Source organism: Abramis brama, assembly GCF_963993115.1.
Source record: "Abramis brama genome assembly, chromosome: 21".
Taxonomy (NCBI): domain Eukaryota; kingdom Metazoa; phylum Chordata; class Actinopteri; order Cypriniformes; family Leuciscidae; genus Abramis; species Abramis brama.
Genome location: NC_139983.1, coordinates 32,472,855 through 32,497,645, shown reverse-complemented (window position 1 = coordinate 32,497,645; position 24,791 = coordinate 32,472,855). Strand labels below are relative to the sequence as shown.

General features: G+C 36.8%; 1 protein-coding gene across 2 annotated transcripts in view; it reads right to left on the bottom strand.

Moving 5' to 3' along the window:
- plcb1 (phospholipase C beta 1) overlaps nucleotides 1-24,791 on the bottom strand; it is a 71,067-nt gene that overhangs the window by 32,987 nt on the left and 13,289 nt on the right. For both annotated transcript variants that reach the window (XR_014603990.1, XM_084097262.1), the window contains exons 3-9: nucleotides 22,331-22,399; nucleotides 8,422-8,562; nucleotides 7,367-7,446; nucleotides 5,244-5,297; nucleotides 5,092-5,167; nucleotides 4,221-4,321; nucleotides 2,880-3,046 (exon numbers count right to left, since the gene is read on the bottom strand). Coding sequence is in view for 1 of the 2 variants with exons in the window: in XM_084097262.1 (XP_083953388.1) it covers nucleotides 2,880-3,046; nucleotides 4,221-4,321; nucleotides 5,092-5,167; nucleotides 5,244-5,297; nucleotides 7,367-7,446; nucleotides 8,422-8,562; nucleotides 22,331-22,399 (688 nt within the window). In the remaining variant the exon portion in view is untranslated. The remainder of the gene's footprint in view (nucleotides 1-2,879; nucleotides 3,047-4,220; nucleotides 4,322-5,091; nucleotides 5,168-5,243; nucleotides 5,298-7,366; nucleotides 7,447-8,421; nucleotides 8,563-22,330; nucleotides 22,400-24,791) is intronic.

Below are 24,791 nucleotides of genomic sequence, written 5' to 3'. Positions count from 1 at the left end.
TTCGCCCGTGGAGCCTTGTGCTCGCACAGATATAAATAAACCGGCGCGACTGCATCTCGGGAGTTATTGTTGCTATGGCAATGAAAAGTGGAGAACGGGATGGAGGTTTTGTTTCCTTTCCAATGGAATAAATATAAGAAAACTCAAAAACTCAAGTGCACTTCTTTTGCTGTCTACCTCCTACATAGGCAACATCCAGACTGACAGACAGACCCTTGTGAGTTAGATAAATACATACTGCACAAAAAAGTTTGGTACTGTAATTGTATTAATTATACTTTTCAGTTTAGAATGAATATGTATATTAATTATTTTTATTAGTACATTAATTAGTGTATTAATATACTTATTATAAAAGATACTTATTGGGGCTGTCAAATCGATTAATCGCAATTAATCACATCTAAAATAAAACATTTGTGTTTATGTAATATAATATATTATATATATCACACACACACACACACACACACACACACACACACACACACACTATATAAACACAAACTTTTATGTTAGATGCAATTAATCGAGATTGATTGATTTGATAGCACTAATACTTATCCTAATATAAATAATAAATATGTGCAAATAATATGCGTATTAATTAGCATATTAAATTAGTGAATTTACATCTAAGGCAACATCTAAATTGAAACAGATCCTTATAAATGACAGATTTACAACATAAGCATACAAAAAATACAAAATTTTTAATACCTAGCTATTCTTTTGAGTTTAGCATAAATTAGTACATTAGTTTTAGTATAGGAATTAGTATATTTAATACTAATTACATACATAATATACTAAAACCGATAATACACTCATTAATTAGCATATTAAATCAGTGAATTTACAGTTGCCTTATACAGGCAATAACTCGATTGAAACAGATCATTAAAAATGTGAGATTGTTTAATTAATATTCATGAGCCTGTGTGCTGATTCGCTGACAAAAAGCAAATCTCCAGAGGAGGAAAAAGACATAAACAAAGAGATGAATGACTGAGAATATCTGATGAAATGTACATTTTTATATTTGGTTGTTGCTATAATGTTTCAGGCCTGATTACTAAACATTTTAATGACAAAAAGTAAAGTTGTAACTGTTTTTAGGCCTCCCAACGGTTTCTGATGTGAGTGTCTCAGGCATTTAAAACTGATGGGATTTATAAGGTGTCTCTTTTCCTGCGCTCCGGGTTAAATCCCGAGGTATTTGCTGTTTGAAGTGACAGACATCATTTAAAAACACTGTTTAATGTGGCTGTCAATCAACAAGTTGGGTGGAAAAACTAATGAGGGATTATATTTCATATTAGTATGATGACAGGAACTGACGGCGTTCTGTTAGAAAGCCCTCATCAAACCTCATGGGAACGCAGGGCCGAAACCTCCCACAGAATCATCAGAGATAATCAATTACACTCCAGCTGTCTATCAGCGATCGATACATAAACTGAGCTAATTCTCGTCTGATCGCCGGGGATGATGGGATACTGAGAAAACCTGATCCTGACAATGGTCTGAGCTGCTGGATTAAAACATTTACTGACGGCAAAGTTCACTCCCAAATATGAACCGTCACCGGTCAAACAACGACTGCTGTGCATCTCAACATCAGAGCCAGAGCTGAAGATTTTCAGTGAATAATAACTACATTTGGGTCTTTTTCTCACACAAAGCATCATGCGACCTCAGAGGATTTAGGATAGCGAATGAGTCATATGAACTTCTGTTATGGTGTTATGAATGATGAATCTAAATGAAATCAATACTGAGATGCGGCTTAGTGCGATTTAATTGAATAAATATATCGGTTTTGGAGTGGAGCGCGGCACTGTGTTCATTTACTACATCAGTTATGAGAAGCCAACAAAGGAGAAGATATGAAGACAGAAATATTATTATTGTAATTTTACAGTTGTATTGGGGGTTTTTTCTACTGCAACAATATGTATTGTGAAAAGCGCTAGGTGAATTGTGAATTGTAATATAAAATTATTAGTATTACTATAAAATGAATAAAAAATGAATAAAATGAAATTGTATTAGAACAATATTAATATTTTCCTTATTTTGTTATTTTATATTTATTATTAGTAATAATAATAAATATAAATTATTATTATTATTATTATTATTATTTTTGTTGTTGGTTTTAGTCATATTGATATATAGTCACATTATGATTTTTTTATTTTTTTATTTTTCTCCAAATTGTGCAACCCAACAAACTTGGAGCTCTTTATATATGTATTTTTTATAAATACAATTTTTCTTTTTGTAATTTTACAGTTGCTTTGTAAAATAATAATAAATATTATTACATTCTTGTTTTTTTTATTTTACACTGAAATTATACATTATAACAATAGTCATATTTTACTTTTTTTATTTTATTTAATAATACATATTTCTTAATAAATATTTTATTTAATAATAAAAAATAAAAATAAAAGATTAGGGGGAGGCCAAAGTGTGCATCCCTACATACAAGCATTGCAAACTTACTTGGAGCTCTTTATATATAATCACATTTTAAATCACAATTGAAATTATCAGAACATTTTTTGGATTAGATTTAAAGTAGATAACAATTAGACTTTTTGGTGACACTTTATTTTAAGGTTACATTGTACTTACTCAAATAAGAACTGAGTAATATATTAATTAACGACATGTACTTGCTATAGAGTTACGGTAAGGGTTTGGTTTAGGATTAGTTACTTGTAATTATGCAAAATTTACTGTTAATAATTCCCCCCAAATGGTTCAGCCCTACTGTGAACGTAACGTGAAAAACTTCATCAGTGTTCTCCTTTAGAGTTTGGAACGAGGTGATGGCGATTAAAGGATGGCATTAGTCTCAGACAGACCTTTCTGAATCATTCCTGGGTTGGGCTCAAACTTCTCCATGAGCATCTGGGTTTGCTCCGGCTTCAGCGGCGGGTACAAGATCTCGTTCAGGCGAGGGTCTCGCTGCTTGTTGTTGATGAAGTCAGTCAGCTCATCCATGGTGAGGAAGTTTCTGCTCTTCGCTCCACTGAACAGAGACGGCGAGAGATGTGTGTGAGAGATCGTGACACACAGAAAAAGAGTGAGAATCATAACAATAAGATGAGCAGAAACATCCCAGTGTGCAAATTACACAATGACTTTCAGGAGGGTTGTTTTTGTTTTTAACGTCTCGGTTATGATCAACGCTAATTATCTTTCATTATGATTTTTTTAATTGTAACATGCGCTAATGCGCTCGTCTCATACAAATCATTGCAGCATGACTTGAAGGCATCATTAGCTAAACATAATAAATAAAAAAATAAAGATAAAAATGATCAATAAAAAGAATGTATTAGAAAATAAATGTATAAAAATACATTGATAAAAATACATACATAAAATAGATAAAACACTTAAACATAAGAAATAAATATAGATCAAATTAGAAAAAGATAAATAAAACTAAGATAAATAAATAAATAAACAATCAAATAAATAAATAAATTGTTAAAAACAGAAAAAAAAAACAGTGTATAAAAATAACTAAACACATAAATAAAAATAAAGATAAAAACAGATAAATTAAATAAATAAATAGATAAAAACAAAAATGGTAAATAAAAACAATGTATATAAAAAACAGTTTAATAAATAAATAAAAAGATAAAACAATCAAATTAACTGATAAAAATGGAAAAACATAAATATAAAAATTATAAAGATAGAAGTATAAAGAAAGAAAGATAGATAGAAAGAAAGAAAGAATACATTAAATAAATATGTATAAATAAAATATACATATTTAAATAAAACTGTATAAATAAATAAATAAATAAATAAAAGATAAAAAAGTAAATAAAAATAAATAAAATAGATAAAAATGAAAAGATAAATAATACATAATATATAATTTATAAAATGAAAACTAAATAAATAAAAACATTGCATAAACAAATAAATAAAATAAATCAGAAAAAAAGATAAAAACAGATAAACAGATAAATAAATAAATAAGAAACAGATTAAATAGATAAAAACAGAAAAGACGACAAATAAAAACAATGTATAAAAACAAATGTATGAATGAATAAATAAATAAACAGACAAACCAATAAATAAACAAACAAACCAATAAATAAACAAACAAATAAATCTTTTTGTATTTTATTGAAGGCATCATTAGCTAAAGCTTCAGAAACAGCTTCAGAAAGACTTACAGATCAGCAAATATCTGGTTGATCTCAGATCGCGGGCAGAGATGATTGATGAACATTTTGTAAATGTCAGGGGTCAAATCCTCCAACGGGATGGAGTCATTCTGCAGAGACAACCAAATAATGAAATACATATTCATATGTTTATTACACAACATCCATTAAGTCCAGACAGAGTCTTTAAGCATGAGTCGAAACAATTAATCACCTAAAATAGAGGAGCCAAATCAGCTTTTAATAACATGTGCTCTCATATTAATAAAAACAAATATAGCCTACTTAAGCTGGCCTCCATATTAATTAGTTCTTTCCATCCTAAGAGAAGCATCTAGTCCGAATCAATTGGTTTGTTACGACAAACTCAATAACGGACATCAGTCAATGTCATCCACACGCTGTTAGACATTCATCTCCCGCAGGAAACATCCGAAACACTGAGTCTGGAAGGCCACGCCGGCGCCAAAGGCTGATGAATGCTTTGTTGGTCAAAATATAAAGCAGCAAACAAAAAAAGAGAAATGCATGAAAGGATGCGAATGCGAGTGAGTCAGAGGAGGCCAGCGAGAGTAAACCCATGATGATTTCTCATTAGCTGCACACTTTTTTCCCTCGCGAGTCTCCCGAGGCCTTTTAACATTATGGATTTTGAAAATCTCCCTGTGTCCGTCGCTCAACCTTTATATTTGCCGTTAAAACGACAAGGCAAACAAATTGACTCCCCTTGTTGCTGGGAATGAAAAGGTAAGATGTCATTTGTCAGGCGTTTAGAAAGGCGACGCGCTTCAATCTGAGACCGCAGGTTTTCTGGTAAATCCCTCACTGGCTTCCTCTCTGCCAGTGGGTTTCTGGAGCGATTAACCCAACATATGCTCACCCGGCCTGACGGAAGATTACAGCTCTCCAGTGCCGTTTCCACACGCTTCCGGTCAGTGGAGAAAATGCGGAATATGCTGCAGAACGAGAGGGAAACGTTAGGATGATTGAGTCTGTTCGTGGTTTATCAGGTGGAAACGGTCGGTGTCTTACTTCTTCACTGGGACACGACCCTCTTGGTTGGGCTGCAGCTTGAGTCTCGTGAAGCTGGTGAGAAACAAAACAATTTCATTGAAAAGTTGTATCAGTCATTCTCTGGGAACGATGCCATTGTTTGGACTCGTGTCTCCATATCTTACTATTGATGAACTGGATACTGAACTAATGTAATGTAAAGGTTTTTCACCAGAATGTCAGATAATTTAAAGATCCCATTCATCACTTGTACATTTTTATTGGATGGATGGATGGATGGATGGATGAAGGGAGGGAGGGGATGGATGGATGGAGGAAGGGAGTGGATGGATGGATGGATGGATGGATGAAGGGAGGGAGGGGATGGATGGATGATGGATGGATGGATGAAGGGAGGAGATGGATGGATGGATGGATGGATGGATGGATGGATGGATGGATGGATGAAAGGAGGGGATGGATGGATGGATGGATTTATGAAGGGAGGGGATGGATGGATGGATGGATGGATTTATGAAGGGAGGGGATGGATGGATGAATGGATGGATGGATGAATGGATGGGTGGATGGATGAAGGGAGGAGATGGATGGATGGATGGATGGATGGATGGATGGATGGATGGGTGGATGGATGAAGGGAGGAGATGGATGGATGGATGGATGGATGGATGGATGGATGGATGGATGGATGGATGGATGGATGAAGGGAGGAGATGGATGGATGGATGGATGGATGGATGGATGAAGGGAGGAGATGGATGGATGGATGGATGGATGGATGGATGGATGGATGGATGGATGGATGGAGGGAGGAGTTGGATGGATGGATGGATGGATGGATGAATGAAGGGAGGAGATGGATGGATGGATGGATGGATGGATGGATGGATGGATGGATGGATGAAGGGAGGAGATGGATGGATGGATGGGTGGATGGATGAAGGGAGGAGATGGATGGATGGATGGATGGATGGATGAAGGGAGGAGATGGATGGATGGATGGATTTATGAAGGGAGGGGATGGATGGATGGATGGATGGATGGATGGATTTATGAAGGGAGGGGATGGATGGATGAATGGATGGATGGATGAATGGATGGGTGGATGGATGAAGGGAGGAGATGGATGGATGGATGGATGGATGGATGGATGGATGGATGGATGGATGAAGGGAGGAGATGGATGGATGGATGGATGGATGGATGGATGAAGGGAGGAGATGGATGGATGGATGGATGGATGAAGGGAGGAGATGGATGGATGGATGGATGGATGGATGGATGAAGGGAGGAGTTGGATGGATGGATGGATGGATGAAGGGAGGAGTTGGATGGATGGATGGATGGATGGATGGATGGATGAAGGGAGGAGATGGATGGATGGATGGATGGATGGATGGATGGATGGATGGATGAAGGGAGGAGATGGATGGATGGATGGGTGGATGGATGAAGGGAGGAGATGGATGGATGGATGGATGAAGGGAGGAGATGGATGGATGGATGGATGGATGGATGGATTTATGAAGGGAGGGGATGGATGGATGAATGGATGGATGGATGGATAGATAGAAGGATGAATGGATGGAGGGATAAACAGATAAATAGACAGATAAATAGACAATAAGATAAAAGATAAGATAAACAAACAAACAAACAAACAAATAAATAAAAAATACATAAATAGATAAAAGATAAATACATAACGATGAAAAAGATCAAATATAAAAATAAATGTATAAACAAATAAAAAAATAGACAAAATAAAAATAAATGCATGTATTACCAATACATTGTCATAAGGTCTAATTTGTTAACATTATGTAATGTATTAACATGAACTAACCATGAGCAATGCATTTGTTACAGTATTTAATCTTTGTTAAAATTAGTTAATAAAAATAGTCATTCGTTGTTTGTTCATATTAGTTCGCAGTGCATTTACTGATATTAACAAATACAATTTTTTGATTTTAACAATGCATTAGTAAATGTTAAAATAAACAATAAGATAATTAAATTGTGTAGAAGTGCAGTTCATTATTAGTTCATGTTAACTATACATTTTAAAAACTATTCATTAAAAACTATTATTCAACAATTAATTTCATGAATTTCACGAATGATCTGCAGGTACTCACGCTTTCTCCAGACAGGACTCTCTGCCCATGTTCTGAGCGAGTAGGTTAGACGCCAGACTGAACAGCTCATCTGCCCACTCCTTTATCAATGACAAAGCACAAACAAAACACACCATTTTCATTCAGAACTATTCAGGTCAAGTGTCCTGACTGAAAGTAATACTGCACAAATATCTCACTGACAGAAATATATATCATGCTCTCAGGGCTTGACTTTAACTTTTTTGCTCTCCAGACACTGGAGTGGTTTTCCAAAGTTACGAGCCACTCCGCATTTTCACTGGCCACAAATTTGGCAATGATGCAATGGGGAAAAACCGCCATATATATATTCTTTATATTATCTCATAATTTGGCAGCAGGTTTATTAGGCTGCTGTCCCTTTAAGACCTGACGCACCGATCCATTATACTGTTACACATGCGTTTACTTTCTCAACTGTTTATGTTCACTTAAAACATAACTGGTGTTTACGTGAATACGTGAATGCATGAATTACTTGAATACACTCCAAGACTGGCTTTTTGCGTGATGTGTATTTGACTGTTTAAATGCAATTTAAAAAAATAACTTAATTTGGTACTGAGAGGCGGCTTTATGTGCTGCACTTTGGGTGTTTGCAGGAATGAGTCAAATTATGTGCAATAGTGAAATTCACACCCTGTGAGAGCAACAATATTCATCCAGAGCAAATGAAAGGAGTGGGTGAGTGAGAAGAGGCGGGTTTGTGTGTCACTCGCTCGGAGAGATTAGAGAAAGAGCCGCTGGTATTGTGAATCAGTTCTGTGGGAAATTAATATTGGAAGCATTTCAGTTATTTCAGTATCGACGTATCGAAAAATCTATATTTTTAACAACACTATTGCACTGAGTTTATTATTTTCGAATGCCTTTTTAAAAGACTACAGTTGAAAAATGTATATAACCCGCCAAAGAGTGTAGTAGGAGTGACTGTTACACACCACTGAAATACACCCGCGGTTGGTGTTAATGTCAAGCCCCGCATGCGCTACTTAGGCCTATGTGATCAGATGTTCTGATGCTGATGAAAACACCTTGGCGACGTCTTCTTGGAAGGCCATGAAGTTCAGGTACTGGATATTGACCATGTCGGGTCCCGTCACCACCGTTAGCATCCGGTTCTCTATCCGTCCCACCAGATTGCCCACATCCAGGAGCTCCCGGAGCTTTGCTTCCTGAGGGAAAACAATAATGAAGCCTCGCTGCCATAAAACATCTCAAGTAAACCAGTAAGCCTCTTTACGGCTCATCTCGCCCACAACCGTGTCCCACGAGCACTTTATCCGTACGATAAAAACTGCTGAACACCTGCTGATGATGGAAGAACATTCAACACATCCGCTGGTTTCACTTCAGGACCCAAACACATTCACATTTAGAAACCGGAACCCAAAAATGACATTTATAGGTTAAAACTGGATTCAGTTTGGATCTAGACCTGCAAAGACTTCAGATGATGCCAAATCTGGCTCTACATAGAAAAATTACAAAATATTATCCTTATATTGTAATATTATCTTTATATTGTAATAATTATTATAATCAAGGCCTGATCATACCAAGGACGATAACTATAAATATTATAGTTAAAGATATTAAAGAGCAGAGTTCACACCACAACTATAAAGATAGAAGCACAGAGAATCCATTGACAGCCAATCAGAATCCATCCTGCTTTAAAGAGCTCGAGCATTTAAAGTGGCAGATGACAAAACTGCAGCGCACTTATAATAAACAGAACAATATCAATATAGCTAATATAGTTATCGTTCTTGGTTTGAAGATTGTGTCTGCTTAACTGAATACATGACTTTAACTTTCCATATAACATGTATTGTATTATATCTGTATATTACTGCCATTTGGACATTACCTTGACACACTTATCTCTGGCTGATTACAGAATACTATGAAAGCTCGTTTCTGCCAGGGAATAAAACAAAATTAAAACGTAACTGAGTCTTTTAATCTCACAATTCAGATTTTTTTTCTCCCCTTGCTATTCTGCTTTTATATCTCACAATTCATTTTTTTTTTTTTTCGCCATGCAATATTATTTTTTTTAAAAGTAATTGTGACTTTTTATCTCACAATTCTCAAAAGTCAAAATTGCGAGTTATAAACTCAAAATTGAGAGGTACAGTATAAACTCAGATTTTTTTTACTCACAATTATTTGTTTAAATCTCAAGAAATCTTTTTTTGCTCGCAACTCTGGGAAAGTAAAAAATTGCGAGATATACACTTGCAAAACCGCTATATCTCGCAATTCTCTTCTAAATCTTCTATTCAGCCAAAACAAACTTTGTTGCATTATTTCCCTGTTATCACAGTAAAGCTGATTTGATACAATCTGTATTGTAACAAGCGCTTTATAAATAAAGGTGACTTGACTAGTATCTCGTAATAACCTTTTTAACAGACTTTTTTCAAAGAAAAATCTGCTTTGAGAGAAAAACGGCAGAATTGCGAGCTAAAAAAGTGCAATTAACCTTTTTCAGTTGTTTTATTCCGAGGCGAAAACAAAAGTGCACAGAATACTTTCTAAATTGTGCCACTGAAAAACAAGCATTTTCTGTAAAGCTGCATTGGAACAATATGTATAGTGGAAAAGTGTTATGCAAATAAACTTGATGAAATGCATATGCTCACACAGGAATATAATTTCCTATAAATGTGAAATGTAAAAATAAAACAGTGTCTGGTTGCTTTGCATGCAGATCAGATGCTCTGTTCCTGTCCAAGTGGGCGTTCGTTGGCAAGAACAAGCTGCAATGTGGACCTGATGTTATGCCAAAAAAGCCTTCGCGTCTGTAGCTCTGATGCCTGGAGTGTTGCTCAGGTAGGGAGCATGTCTCTAGTTTTGGAGCTGATATTTCATCTGAAGGATCGTCCAACAAGTGTGTGTCTGCGCGCGCACATGCAGCTGTGCAACAGGTGTGTGTGTGTGTGTGTGTGGCCTCTCAGCTGTCAGTAATTACAAGCCAAAGCAGTGACTCTCCAATCAAGCGCTGATGAGCGAGTGCCATCCGTGCCACAGCAGAACCAATGCTTCAACAAATATAATCCAGCATAAAAACACTCGCTGCCAAACGTGTGTGTGGATGTTTGAACGAGGGCGAGAAACTGCGCACAGGCAGCAAATCCCATGAGCACAGGAGCACTTCCCCGGGAGCAAATGGAAAAAGACACCCGACGGTTTTTCCATCAAGAAAAATCTAATGTTTCATCAATTTCGGCTGTGACTCACAAAAAACAATAAACCTACAATAACACACCCCAGAGGAAAACAAAGCCATTAAAGAGTCTAAACCCATCAGTGCTCACGGAGGGCTTTGGTAATTTGAAAGATGGTTCAATGAGTAATATTACATTTTGAATTGTCTTCTTGCCATTTGAGAGAGCGAATGATTGAATGGCGCCACCAATGTCTCGCTCCAACCTAGCATTTAGATGCATTGCTAAATGATGCTCGTAAATATTTGATTCAGTCGCATTCAATCGAAACGACGTGCAAACACTGAATAGACTTGCACACTCAACACAGAGTATATCAAAGAATCCAACGTAAAGGGATAGTTCACATAAAAATGGAAAATCTGTCATCATTTACACTCCCTCAAGTTGTTTCAAACCTGTATGAGTTTCTGTCTTCTGTTGAACACAAAAAATGTTGGTAATGATGGCACACATTGACATAGTATTTGTTTCCTACTATGGAAGTCAATGGGGTCCATCAACTGTCTGGTTACCAACATTATTCAAAATATCTTCTTTCAACAGTGTTCAACAGAAGACAAAAACTCACACAGGTTTGGAACAACATAAGGATGAGTAAATGATGACAATATTTAGATTTTTGGGTGAACTATCCCTTTAAGTTAAGTATTCAACTTCAGCGTGTGGGAGATGTGTGTGCTGGTACTTTACTATATGAAACACATGAATTTCACCGGCTAGACCATAAAACAGGGGGAAGAAATCCCACAGATACACACTGAAGGACCTGAGTCATATCTAGAGACCAGAAGATCAATTCATGAGACCAACCTAACAACTTAACTAATCTCAGCAACCACTTCTGTGAAAAAAAATCTGTAATTTTTCTGATACAAACTGTGAATGTGTTTTTAAAGGAACACTCCACCGTTTTTTTTCCATATTAAACTATGTTATTCCCTTAAGACGAGTTGATACATATCTCTCTCGTCTATCTCGCACGCAATCGCTCTGGCGCGCAGCGACACTTTGATAGCACTTAGCTTAGCCCAGTTCATTCATTAGGGACCAAACAGAGATGAAGTTAGAAGCGACCAAACATCTCCACGTTTTCCCTATTTAAATACAGTTACACGACCAAGTATGGTGACACAAAATAAAACGTGGCGCTTTTCTAAGCGGGTAAAAAGGATAACTATAATGTATGGCGGAATAGCACTCGGGAGCACTTCGACACGGCGCAGTAAAAAGTCACGTTGGTTCTAATGACAGAAGTGAGAGGGAGAGGGGGAGAGGATTTTTCAGGAGTGATGATATTACTGCGCCGAGTCGAAGTGCTCCCAAGTGCTATTCCGCCATACATTATACATTACACAGTGTCATGCTTCAACCTGAAACACGCAGCGCATATATTAATATCATTATCACAGCCTATACGATTTGATAATCACATTAAGCCATAAGGCAATTCCAGATTTATTTCAATGAGTCGTGCAGCCCTACTGGCAACCATCCACAACAACCTAGCGCTGTGGTGCCGACTTTTGCACGTGAATTTTTTTTAATTTATTTGTTTAAAATAATAACACAATTTTAATGCAATACTTTTCTGTGCACATGTTCCAATAAAGCTTTCACATATGTGACTGCAGCGAGGAGAACGAGTGTGCCACACACATCCTGAAAAATAAAGCCAGAACATTGATCGCCCCCTGGTGGCTGGCAGCAGTATAGGTCATAAACCCCGTCCAGTCCGTCACATCAAATGCGACACTAGGGAAAATAAAAAAATCTGATTACACTTCAAATAATTTTTTCCAAAGATGGTTTCTGTCAATTTAGGAAGTGTTTCCAATAAGTTTGGTTTTAGTTAGTCATTCGATGCTTTAAAATGTTCCGAATGATTTCATCGGCAATGACCGTTTCTAGGATATGTTGGCTTCATTTTTCAACAACAAAAGGAAGTGGAAAAGTCCATCTTTATTACAGTCTGTGGAAGAGACACCTCTTGGCTTTGTTTCAGACAGGATCTTCCTGTAACCTCATGACTCATGATTGGGTTCGGGCCCCGGGGCCCTTACAGCCAGACTACCGTTACACTTTTATTTAAAGCGGTTTCCACCGACAGCATGACAGATGACACAGGTTCATTAGTGAAAGACTCTGTGTGTACTGCAGACACGGGCTCTGAATAGCACATGAATAATACATGCAGTTATTGAATATTAAATTGAAACTTTAAAAGGGGAGTTCTGTGTGAACTGGACAGATGTGTGAGGGACTGGCTCTAAAAAAAGATCAAGCCTGTAAATAGCCGACTTGTTGCATGATTATTTCCATTGCATCTTATTTTTCTGCATTCTTTTGCATTTTGCGTGTAGTATTTTTAACATTTTTGGTTTAGTGTGCAAAACTATTCTCATCACCGCCATGTCCTTATGCATTTCAACACGTCAAGCTCATGAACACAGGCATTATTATCTCTGTAAACTCTCTCACGTGTGCATGTTTCATGCAAATCTGCGTTTTATATTCTCTGCAGGAAGCCTGGGCAGAATGAAAGGTCCTGTTGAGAGGGAAATAAATTGGATTTAGATTTATCTGCACACCTGCATATATTACAGCACTCCAGCACACTGACAGATGCAGACGTGCAGACGCTCTTTTGTAATGAGAGACCTCTACATTTTCTATTTGTCTGATGGAATTCAGCGCTGTGATAAAACAATTCATCGTTGATCATCACAGTGAAAAATCAAGAGCGAGTTAATTGCTTTTGGCAGCAGAATTTAAACATGCTCTTTAAAAGAATAATATGAAAATAAGTGGTGCTTGGCCCTGCTAAGCTCGTTACGGTTGCTACTGTAGGTGGTTGCTAAGTAGTTTTTGGATGGTTGCTAAGGTGTTGTTATGATGATCTGGGTGGTTGTTAGGTGGTCACTTACTACCAGCCAAATCCGAAAGAGTGTTTTCCCGTCTGTTCAGTGCAAGTGGGATTTTATTGTCTGCTAATTAGGGCTGCATGATTAATCACAATTAAACTGAAATTGCGAGATGGCTTAGTACGATTACAAAATCACAAAAGCTGGGATATAATAAGTGAATATATGCGCTGTGTTTTTCAGAGTGAAGCGCAGCATTGTGTCCTTTTACACATGTGCAGCTCATGATACAGTGAACCTTACAACATTAACTCTTTCCCTGCAAATGACGGACTTTTCCAGCTTTCCGAGTTTTCACTGTTATACTGTAATGTTATGCATCTTCTGAAAGAGTAGAGAATCTCCTGATCAAAACACAGGCGAAGAAGCAGAAACAAGCGATATGAGCATTGCTTATGCAACATTTAGTCTGACATAAACGTGATTTTCTCAGCTTTTTTGTTTAAAATGTTGCTTTTTTATGAAACTTACCCACATTCAAGGGTTGATAAAAGCTAAATAATTTTTTTTTTTTTTTGATATTGCATGTTCAGATATTCATACAACAAAATATTCTGGGGACCATGAAATTATTGTGAAAATGATCAAAAACGTTGTTGGCAGCTGGCAAAAAAAAAGTTAATACTTTTATTTTCCTGTTTATTAATATCAAGTTGCTTTGAACAATCTGTATTGTACAATATTGTATAGTATAATATAAAACTTGATTTAATAACAGTAATATAATAATAATAATAATAATAATTATTATTATTATTATTATTATTATTTTAATTTAGTCATAATGATTTATAATCACAAAATTTGGGGCCAAATTTTTACAACAACAACAACAACAGAAAAATGCATTTTAAATCACAATTTTTATCAGGAAAATAATGTATTTACATGTAAGCAGCATGATCCTCAGAGCAGTTTTGTTTTATTTTTTATTTTTCAGTTAAAATTTACGATAGTAATATTTGAAGACTTCAGATGCAAAAAACTAAGTTTCTTTTAATGAGATATTTTTTTTAAAATCAACCTCATGTTTAGGTTCAGTAATTTCACTTCAATGGCAATGAAAAGATTATTAGTCAGTTACTGAAATGCCTTATTTTCAAAAATCTTATGAGAAGAGTAAAATTAATAACATAAAAATGCTCATATGAAAGAAAAATGTAAGACGGACTTAGAGGTTTTTTGCATCTGAAATCTTAATTTTCTGTTTCGTTTAAAAAAAACAAACATATAATAATATCTATATTATTTTAATTTTAGGGGCAAAAAGCATTTTAAATCACAATATTTATCAGGAAAATCAAAATCGGCCCAACTGAAATCCTAAGGTTACTGGGTTTGTTCAAATCCCTGAATAGTAACATTGATGCTTTCCCAAGCAAACACCATTAACAATGGCTCCAGACACACTCACAGTCCACCTACACCTGCGATAATCACGGTCCCTGTAGTCTGTCTCCCTTTAGGCCTGGAAAGAATGCTCTGAAAAATGCATATTCATTATAATGATGGCGGAGCTGTGAAGGAGGAGGTTTTAAATGAGATGAGTCAGCGTGGATGAGCCCGCAGGCGAGCCGGTTCCCGGTCTCCGCTCCAGAGCCGTGTCATTGTTGTCACCTTGTCCTCCGCGCCATGTTGGATGCCCTTTCCCAACCTCATTAGCTCCGCTGCCTTTGGCTTTGGTCACATACAGGGAGCCTTTCCACAAGAGTTTCTATGGCAACATGCATCAAGACCTCGCTGCCTTCGGGAGCCGGATTTAACCAAACCACGTTGTATCAAAGTAAAGGGCCACGGTGCATCTGCTCTGACCACACTCATCAGCTTTGTGCTTGCTGGATCTCTTTCAACCACCAAAGACACGTGAATGACCTCACGGACAATGAGATCCTTTTCATGCCGCTGATAAGCAATTTAAACAAGCGTGGTGTGTTAGTACATTTATTTGTGTGCCGCTTTTAACAATCGTTTCGGAGCAGCTTCACAGAAAGTCATCTGTGACTATAAATAAATCATGAATAAATAAAAACATTAATGAGTGAGATAAAAAAAAAAAAAATCCATGTTCCTCTCTCTTTAGTGTGTAATGTTGCTGTTTGCGCATGAAAAAGCTCCAGTTCTTCTCTATATCAGTGTCAGTGTTTCTGAACTCCTGAAACGCCTCCATTGTAGTCTTGAGCTTCTTCCGGGAACGAACATGTCACAATATTCCTCATTTAAATAATTCATATGCAAAATAAAGGGGCGGGGCCTGGTTGAGTTAGTTAGTAGTGTGTTAAACTGGCGGTTATGGTAAGGGGCGGGACATTTCCCAAACACACTCGAAGCGCTCAACCAATCACAACACACTGATCCAGCCGACCAATCAGAGCACAGTGTGCTTTTCAGAAGGAGGGGCTTCATAGAGATAGGAACTAAACAGAGCGTTACTGACAGACTGGGAAGAGAGGAGCTGCAACAATGGAGAATATGAGGAAAATAATCAACATTCAAGCAGGAAAACTTGTTCTAGTAGAGACTAAAACAACATCAACACTTTGTAAAAGGGCTCTTTAAAACTGTTCACTAAAAGGTTCTTCGGGGAACCAACAAATGTTCTTCTATGGCATTCCTGTGAAAACCCCAAACTTCATTTGTAAGAGTGTAAGAATGAGCAACAGTGACTAATTACAGCACATTATCACCTGAGTTTCACACACACCGTGAGCATGGATTGTGAGTGGGTGTAAGTGGTGGACCTGAAGCGGTGTTGAGATCAGAAGTGTGTCTGCAGAAGCAGGACTGGTGTTGTGGAGCTGATCCTCCAGGCACTGGGTTGAGAAGTGGGCAGGAATCAAAGGCTATCCTCTTGGTTCTGGCTGAAGTCCCACTGATTCTTCTGTCTGCTTCATGCTTGAACGGCTCATTACCCAAAGAAAAAAGGGGTGGTGCCTTTATTTGAACTAAAAATAAATGCAGTTGCATGGATAAGAGCAAATTGCACCGGCTGATAGCGCAGTTATTTGCAATGCAGAAAACACTATCCAACACGCTTAAGAAACCAGTGCTGAACACAACTGAACACAATATATTTTTATTGTGTTATATAGTATTTATAAGTATACCCTAGTGAAAAAAAGAATACTTTATTGTATTTGAAATATATTCCCTTTTTCAATGGTACATTGCAAATATACTAACAACAATTCTTTAAATATATTAAAAGTATATTAGCATCATGCTTTTACCTATTTTCACAATACAACTTTTAACGCACTTTAAAATAATTGTACTTTAGTATATTTTCTAAAAATATATTTTAGAAAAATATACTTCAAGTGAAAATTCAGTTTATTTTTTAAAAGTCTATTTATTTGCACTTTATTAAAAATATATTTTAGGTATATTTTAACTGTGTGCTGGAAATGATCATTGTAAAAATGCATTGAAAGTATACTTTCAAAATGCATTATAGTATACAATAATATTTTGTACAAAGTATAGCTAAGTTTTATTTGTCTAATAATGTACATTTGTTATTGAAGACAAATTATGCATATTTTTCAAATATGCAAAAGAATTTTCGGGACCTGGAGGATTTTTCTGAAGAACATTGGTCAGTTTAACTGCTCAAGACATAAAAGAGACTCAAGAATAACCATCACAAAACATGGAAACAGCCGTGGATCATCCAGGGAACAGCACACACTGTTGAGAATCAAGGGTTCATAAACTTTTGCACGGGGTCATTTTTATAAATTCAGCTTTTTGTGTGTGTGTGTGTGTTGTGGACTATATGTAACCCTCTTTTATGTAAAATATCTTATTCAGGCCAGTACTAAATAAAAAATAACATGCATTTTGTATGATCCCTCTTATTTTGTTACAATAATTAAAATTTTGCAGATTCTACAAGGTGTATGTAAACTTTAGAGCACGAATGTATATAACATAAAATGTTTATATATAATTTATATATATATATATATATATATATATATAAAATTTGTTTTTATATATATATATAAAAAAAAAAAAAGTAAATAAATTTGCCCTTTAAAATTTGGAGATAATTATGCCATTAATATGCAGACTTGGACAAACTACAGAGCACTTGTGAGACTCATGGCAGAACGGGAACAGTCTTTCCATGAAGCATATGGTCATTAACAACAGCAGTGCCATTAGCAAAGCTCTGGTTGCTTTTCAACAGATGGATGCATGTAAACAACCACCACTTATTGAGACGATCTGCTTGGTTTTAAGATGCATCATATACATTTATGACATAAACATCTTGTTATCTTCTCCATTTTTCAATGGAATAATTATCAGGATGTCATTGTTCTCGCTGTGTGCTTTAACGAGCAGCCAAGAACCCCGGACGTTAAAGATCTGGTGAACGAGGGAAAGATGAACAGTTCTTCTGGTCTATTCTGTATTCATCTGCCGTCGGCTTCACAAGCTCACAACAACTCAATACGATCCTTCTTCTTTTCAATTAACAACACATCTTTAATGACTTACATAAACAAGCAATTCCAAACAAAAGCAGCAGGATATTTTTCATGGTCTCAGCGTACTAGTGATTAAAATCTCATTCAAAATCCTTTCTCAATAAAGCAGTAAAGGGGAACAGCTTGCACTTAGGAGGCACCGGCTACTTTGGGCCGAACAAAACCCAAAAGATTACGTTAGAAAAGTTAGTGAGCTACCATAAACTTGAAAAGGAGGGAAAGCTTTAAAAAAAGAAAGAAAAGAAAAGAAAAGTATGTATATATATATATATATATATATATACACATTTTTTTTCACATGATCCTTCAGAAATCATTCTAATATGATGATTTGATGCTCAAGAAACATTTCTGTGATATTTTCATATTTTTCAGGACTCAAGTGGACTATATTAGTGGAGTAATGTTGGGAATAGTGAATGAGGGTATGGGGAGGTGATTTCAAACACAGGCCTCATTTTCAGTTGTTTATCAGATCTCGTCTATAGTAAAGTGGTTGTATTCCTGAAGAAGTGTTATAAGGGTTAAAGCAGAGTTTAGTTTGTAATAGCATTTCTCCAGCATGCATTATGTCTTATTGGGTGCTGAGTGGCTCAATCGATCATTCGAGCATCGCTCCTTCACTCTCTCAGAATGATACAGCGTCTCATTTTCAGTCTGAGTAAATGGCTTCGACCTCTACATCCAGGGGTGGATGGACGGTCTGTTGTGGCTCGTGAACGCCTTCATATAAACGCTCCGCTGCAAGATTTATTCATCTGGCTTTGACACCAGCACACTGCGTTTCCCAGAATCACTCTCAGTCATGACACTCGAGTCACGAAGATGCACTCGCACTCGCTCGCAGAAGATGCTTTATATCATGAGAGAGAGAGAGAGAGAGAGAGAGAGAGAGACCAGGCTAATCTTCACCTCAGAGAGAAATTAACAAATAATAACCCATACACACGACTGGTCAAAAGTTTGGAATAAGTAAAGATTTACAGTATATAGTAAAACCATTATATTGTGAAATATTATTACCATTTAAAATAAAGCTGAATTTTCAGCATCATTACTCCAGTCTTCAGTGTTACATGATCATGATAACAAACAAGTATTCGTTACTTCAATGAGCTCATTGTTTCTGCATTAAAATTATTACATTGTTTAAAGGGGTGGTATAATGCCCTTTTCACAAGATGTAAAATAAGTCTCTGATGTCCCCAGAGTGTGTGTGTGAAGTTTTAGCTCAAAATACCCAACAGATATTTTTATATAGCATGTTAAAATTGTCACGTTTTGAGGGTGAGCAAAAACGCACCGTTTTTGTGTCTGTCCCTTTAAATGCAAATGAGCTGCTGCTCCCGGCACAGGGGGCGGAGCTTCAAAAGCTTGATCTTAGCAGCTTCCATTACCTCACACACGTGAGGCCTTTTATGTTCAAACCGGAGTCAGACAATGATGGAGAGACTCTAGAAGAAGTGACAAAAGTAGAAGCAACAGGACATTTCTGAATGGATAGTTGGTGAATTTATGTAGCTTATGTGTAGTTATCTTCTAGTCATTGATTAGCATATTCTGTCTTGATCAGCTATAAATATAATCTATGTTCAGGGGGCGGGGTTTATGTAAATTTTAGGGTTGGTGATGTCACTAACCCGGGAGGAATGTGGTGTAGTCTCTACCAGCCGTTTGTTGTAGTCCTTAAAAAGCGATTTCTTTAAAAGCAAATATCTCCCTTTGCTTTGAACTTTGAGCGTTGTAACTTTGCAGATGTTGTTTATGCTCAAACAGCAACATTACACACTAACTAAAGTTAGAAAAGTGAAATCATAATCAACCACCCCTTTAAATGACCTTTTTCGCTACATTTCTGAAATACATAACTTTGACAGTTACCTCTGATAACAGATCACTCTAAATTGTAATGTGGACTCATGCATTTTCTGTAAAGCTGCTTTGAAATGATGTGTATTGTGAATAGCGCTATACAAATAAATGTGAACTGAATTGAATTACCATGCCAAACACTCAGAGATATTCTCATTTAAAATATGAGAAACTGGAAAGCACAACTAGACCACCTGAAACAGATGCCTACACCAGAGCTTCTTTCTGCAAGCGTTGAAATATTCGTAATTTTTGGCTGCGTGATCAACCACTTTCCCAAACGCTTGCATATTTCCTCAATATCCTTTTGATGGACCATCCACAACAAAATAAATGGATCTGCAGCATAAACTCAAGCTAAAGCAGGTCTTCTGTTGACGACCACTGTGACGTTACGCATGACATGACTCTTCATAGCATTTGTGCGTTTCGTTTGGCACCAATGCCTGTTCTCTCATCTCACACACACAAATAACATCCATGAGCGTCAGGAAAGAGTTCACCTGGGAGACCCGCAGCCCACGGGCTCCATATTTAGATCCAGATATAGCGTGGGTGCAGATGTCTGTCTGCCTGTGGCCATTCCACACCAGATTGCACAGACCATTACCCTCATAGAGAGATTCTTATCACCCACAAGAGCTATTAACCTATATAGGGCCTGGGAAACAGAGCACACTGCCGTAGTAACAGCTAAACCTCCATTACAAGGGCATACTTATAAACGGATACAAGTGAATGTTACTGTTACTAGTCCTGCAACTCTAACAGTGACACCCATCGTTTCCAGCATCCCACAAGTATTCTTCTCATTTATTTACTCCACAGACAATGAGTTATAAGCCAAAACATCCAGTGCCGAGATTAATTAAAACATTAAAATATTTTAGTTTTGACTGTGCATTTCTTTTCTTGTTGAACAACACTACTCAAGCACAGTAAATGAACTAATTACACAAAATAAAACTATTAGCTATAAAACATTGATTGATGTATAAATACTATATAATTAAATAATTAATTCATCACAACATTATCAATATATATATAAACATCCACCTTATTTTACACCGCAGAAGTAATCTATTTTCGGTGAATGTGCGACACGTTTCATTAGCCATTAAATAACTAGAAGCATAACAAAGTGCAGAAAATTGTAAGACTATTTGCACTGCAAACCACTGTGTTTATAATAATTTCAAATTATGATAAGAAATACCAGTTTGCAGTATCAAGCAGCATAACACGCTGTTTTGTACAGCTAAAAGTAACTAAAAGTGTCGCACATTCAAGTTACAAATGGCCACTTCCCTTGCGTTAAAGGGGTGGTATAATGCCCTTTTCACAAGATGTAAAATAAGTATCTGATGACTGATGAGTGTGTATGTGAAGTTATAGCACAAAATACCCCACAGATATTTTTATATAGCATGAAAAAGTTGTCAGTTTTTGAGGGTGAGCAAAAGCGCCTCGTTTTGTGTCTGTTCCTTTAAATGCAAATGAGCTGCTGCTCCCGGCACAGGGGGCGGAGGTTCAACAGCTTGTGTCCTTCAACCTCACACAGACATGCACTGCAAATTTCAAAAACTTTTAGCCTTTTATGTTCAAACCGAAGTCAGACAATGATGGAGAGACTCAAGAAGAAGTGACAACATGTAGAAGCAACAGGACATTTCTGAATGGTTAGTTGATGAATTTATGTAGCTTATGTGTAGTTATCTTCTAGTCATTGATTAGCATATTCTGTCTTGATAATCTATAAATCGTGTTCTGGGGGCGGGGTTTATGTAAATTTTAGGGTTGGTGATGTCACTAACCCAGGAGGAATGTGGTGTAGTCTCTACCAGCCGTTTGTTGTAGTCCTTAAAAAAAGATTTCTTTAAAAGAAAATATCTCCCTTTGCTTTGAACTTTGAGCGTCGTAACTTTGCAGATGTTGTTTATGGTCAAACAGCAACATTACACACTAACTAAAGTTAGAAAAGTGAAATCATAATCAACCACCCCTTTAAAAGATTGCAATAGTTTTTTCTTCCTTGTTGTGACGTACATCTGAGTGAAACGGCTTCCTGAACAAGAACAAATGTATAGGGTGGGTCTTGATTTTGTCCATTTGGGAGTTGATTGAATGGTTGTGGTTTGCTATTGGTCGATCTCATGTGACTGACAGGTAACCCCGCCCTCACGACAGTAAACAAGTCATCAGAAAAACAAAACAAGAACTGTCCATTCTGATTTCATGTTGACTTTAAAAGGTGGATAAGAAGTTGACTTGAATTAGACTCAGGATTTGCTTGTGTCAACTTTCCTTATTCAGTTTTAAAATACGTTGGAAATATCATTGCTATTGTTTAGCATGTTGTTTGGCATAGTTTATTTGTTTAATAATAGCAGGATGCACTGAATATGGTCTTACCTTTGGCGTTTTGGTGCATTTCCCCGTCCTTGCATCTTTGATGTAGTTGATGTCCAATAGGTCTGTTTCCTGAGAGAGGGAGGGCAGATTTTATGTCACAGCTCACAAAAACAATTTCATGCTGTTGGAGCAAATCAATATTATGTTAAATGTCACAAAAGCCATTCAGATGTCACACAAGGCAACAGCATGGAGAGTGTTGACAGAGAAAACACTGATGGAAAATCAAGGATTAATAATTTAGCAAATGTAAAACACATTGTTTAATTTACGCACGTAGATCCAGATCAAAGAAAGAATCGAATGGCTCTCTTAAAAATACATTCCTAAGGAAATGATGCAGGGCCAGAGCGCCGCATTATTTGCGTCTGCAGTGTGTAATGGGCACGCTGATAGATATGCTTTCTGACAGCTGCAGCAGAACCGAAAGCTGACGGCATTCTGCTGGCATGGCTGAGCTACAACTGAGCTGGAACAAAACAAAGAGGCATTTGCTCTTTATTCTCATTTATGCAACACAGCGATGAATGAGGATAAAAATAGAACATCATCATTTTTATGATGGTAAAACCTGAATATCCTCGTATGCTCCAGGGAACAACATTTGTAACACATGGGGGATGTAACCGTGCCCTGTAGTGACACCGTACTCCAAAAACTAAGCATTTTCCGAATTCCTTTATTTTAATTATGCATGCTTTTTATGATCTTATAGTAAACGAGGTCTATACTTTAAAAGAAAATAATGTCACACCACAGAGATACTTAAATCAGCCAAACCATATTTAAGCATTTAAGCACAGGGAGGGAGTGCTGTTCCCGAATATGAATATCACAAATATTGCGATTGCAATATGCCTCATTTCAATAAACAAGAAGTTAATATTGAAACACCTACATTTTAGACACAATATCGCCAGAGACAATCTGTTTTCCCTCCATTATCGAAAATTGTTCCAAACAAACACAACAGAACTGCCGTAGGATTTTGTCTGTGTTCTGTCAATTAGTTTGGTTCTGTGTTTCTCCGCACCCTGCCTGTTTGTTTCTATGGTGTTTGATTGATTGTTAGTTCAGTTCAGGTGTTGTCTTGTTCATTTGCTCTTCAGTTCTGTCTGTGTAAACCCTGTGTTCTGTCTGGTTCTTTGTCAGTTATTAACGTTTTGGTTGTTCTGTTCCCGATCTTGTCCCTGAGTATCCGTTTGAGTTTGAGTTTGAGTTTGATAAAGCTGCAAATAAAAACGTGACAATGCTAAATGTTCAGTTTTCTGATAATATAATTCACATATTAAAGTGTGGCAATAAATGTAACAACTATATTAATACTATACAGAAATAAAAATAGAGAAAAACAGAGTTGCTTGATGCAAGTAAATGTTGGTCTAATTATTTTATGGTTTCTATGCTGTTTATGTGTCAGAATATGAGCATGTAACATAGGCTGTAGGCTTATTTATATATATATTGCAAAAAAAAAAAAATGTTAGTAAATGGACTTAAACTTCCAAAAACCTGTAGAGTAGTGATCTGGGTTCAAGCATTCCGTCACGCAAAGTGAAGCATTCACGTGACTGGAAAGAAAGCGAGGCTTCATTTTTCGTTGATCACGTGTTTCTCTGAAAACAATACACGCTCCGGCACAGAGCTTCATGAGAAATACTCGATACGCGCTTTGAAGCTTCAGTGTCAAATGTAACATCACTACTGCACGTAGATCCTGCTTCCTCCATCTCCGCAACTGGTTGTAACAGCAACACACTTTGGTGGTGTTTTGTTCTGGGATGATCCAATGAGTCGGTTGAGTGAACGATTCAATGACTCAACACGGTTGAACTTCGTTCCTGAATGAATCAGTATTTTTGAACTAATCTGCGTTTGCATCCAAAATCGCATACTTCTCTACTATGTAGTAAGCTAAAAACAGTATGTGACAAAATAAGTATTTTCGAATTTACAGTACTCATAAAAGAGTAGGTGAAAGTACCCAGATGATCAACTACTTCCGGTGAGATTCTGAAGTGTGCATCTGATGGACACTTTACTGTCCCATGAGGCCCCAGGAGAGGATTTGTGAATGACAGAGAAGCGACAACTGATGCTAGAAGGTCACGTGACAATGACAACATGGTGGATGTAGATCATATGGATTACATTCATAGTACTAATGTAATCCATACTTCATACTATATAGAACATACTTTTTTAGCGGCCGCAAAGTAATTGCTTATTCGAAATAAGTACCTATTCAAGAGAGTATGTGATTTCAGCCTGTGTTTTAGTCAGTTATATAGGCCCAATCCCAATTCTATTTTATACCCCTTCGCCTACCCCTAACCCTTCGCCTAACCCTTGCCCCTTGAAACAGAGTGTCAAGGCGTAGGGGTGAAAATATTCCCCTAAGAAATGGGACACCACTACTACACCGTTACATGTCATTATACATCGTCGCTAGCGCCTACGT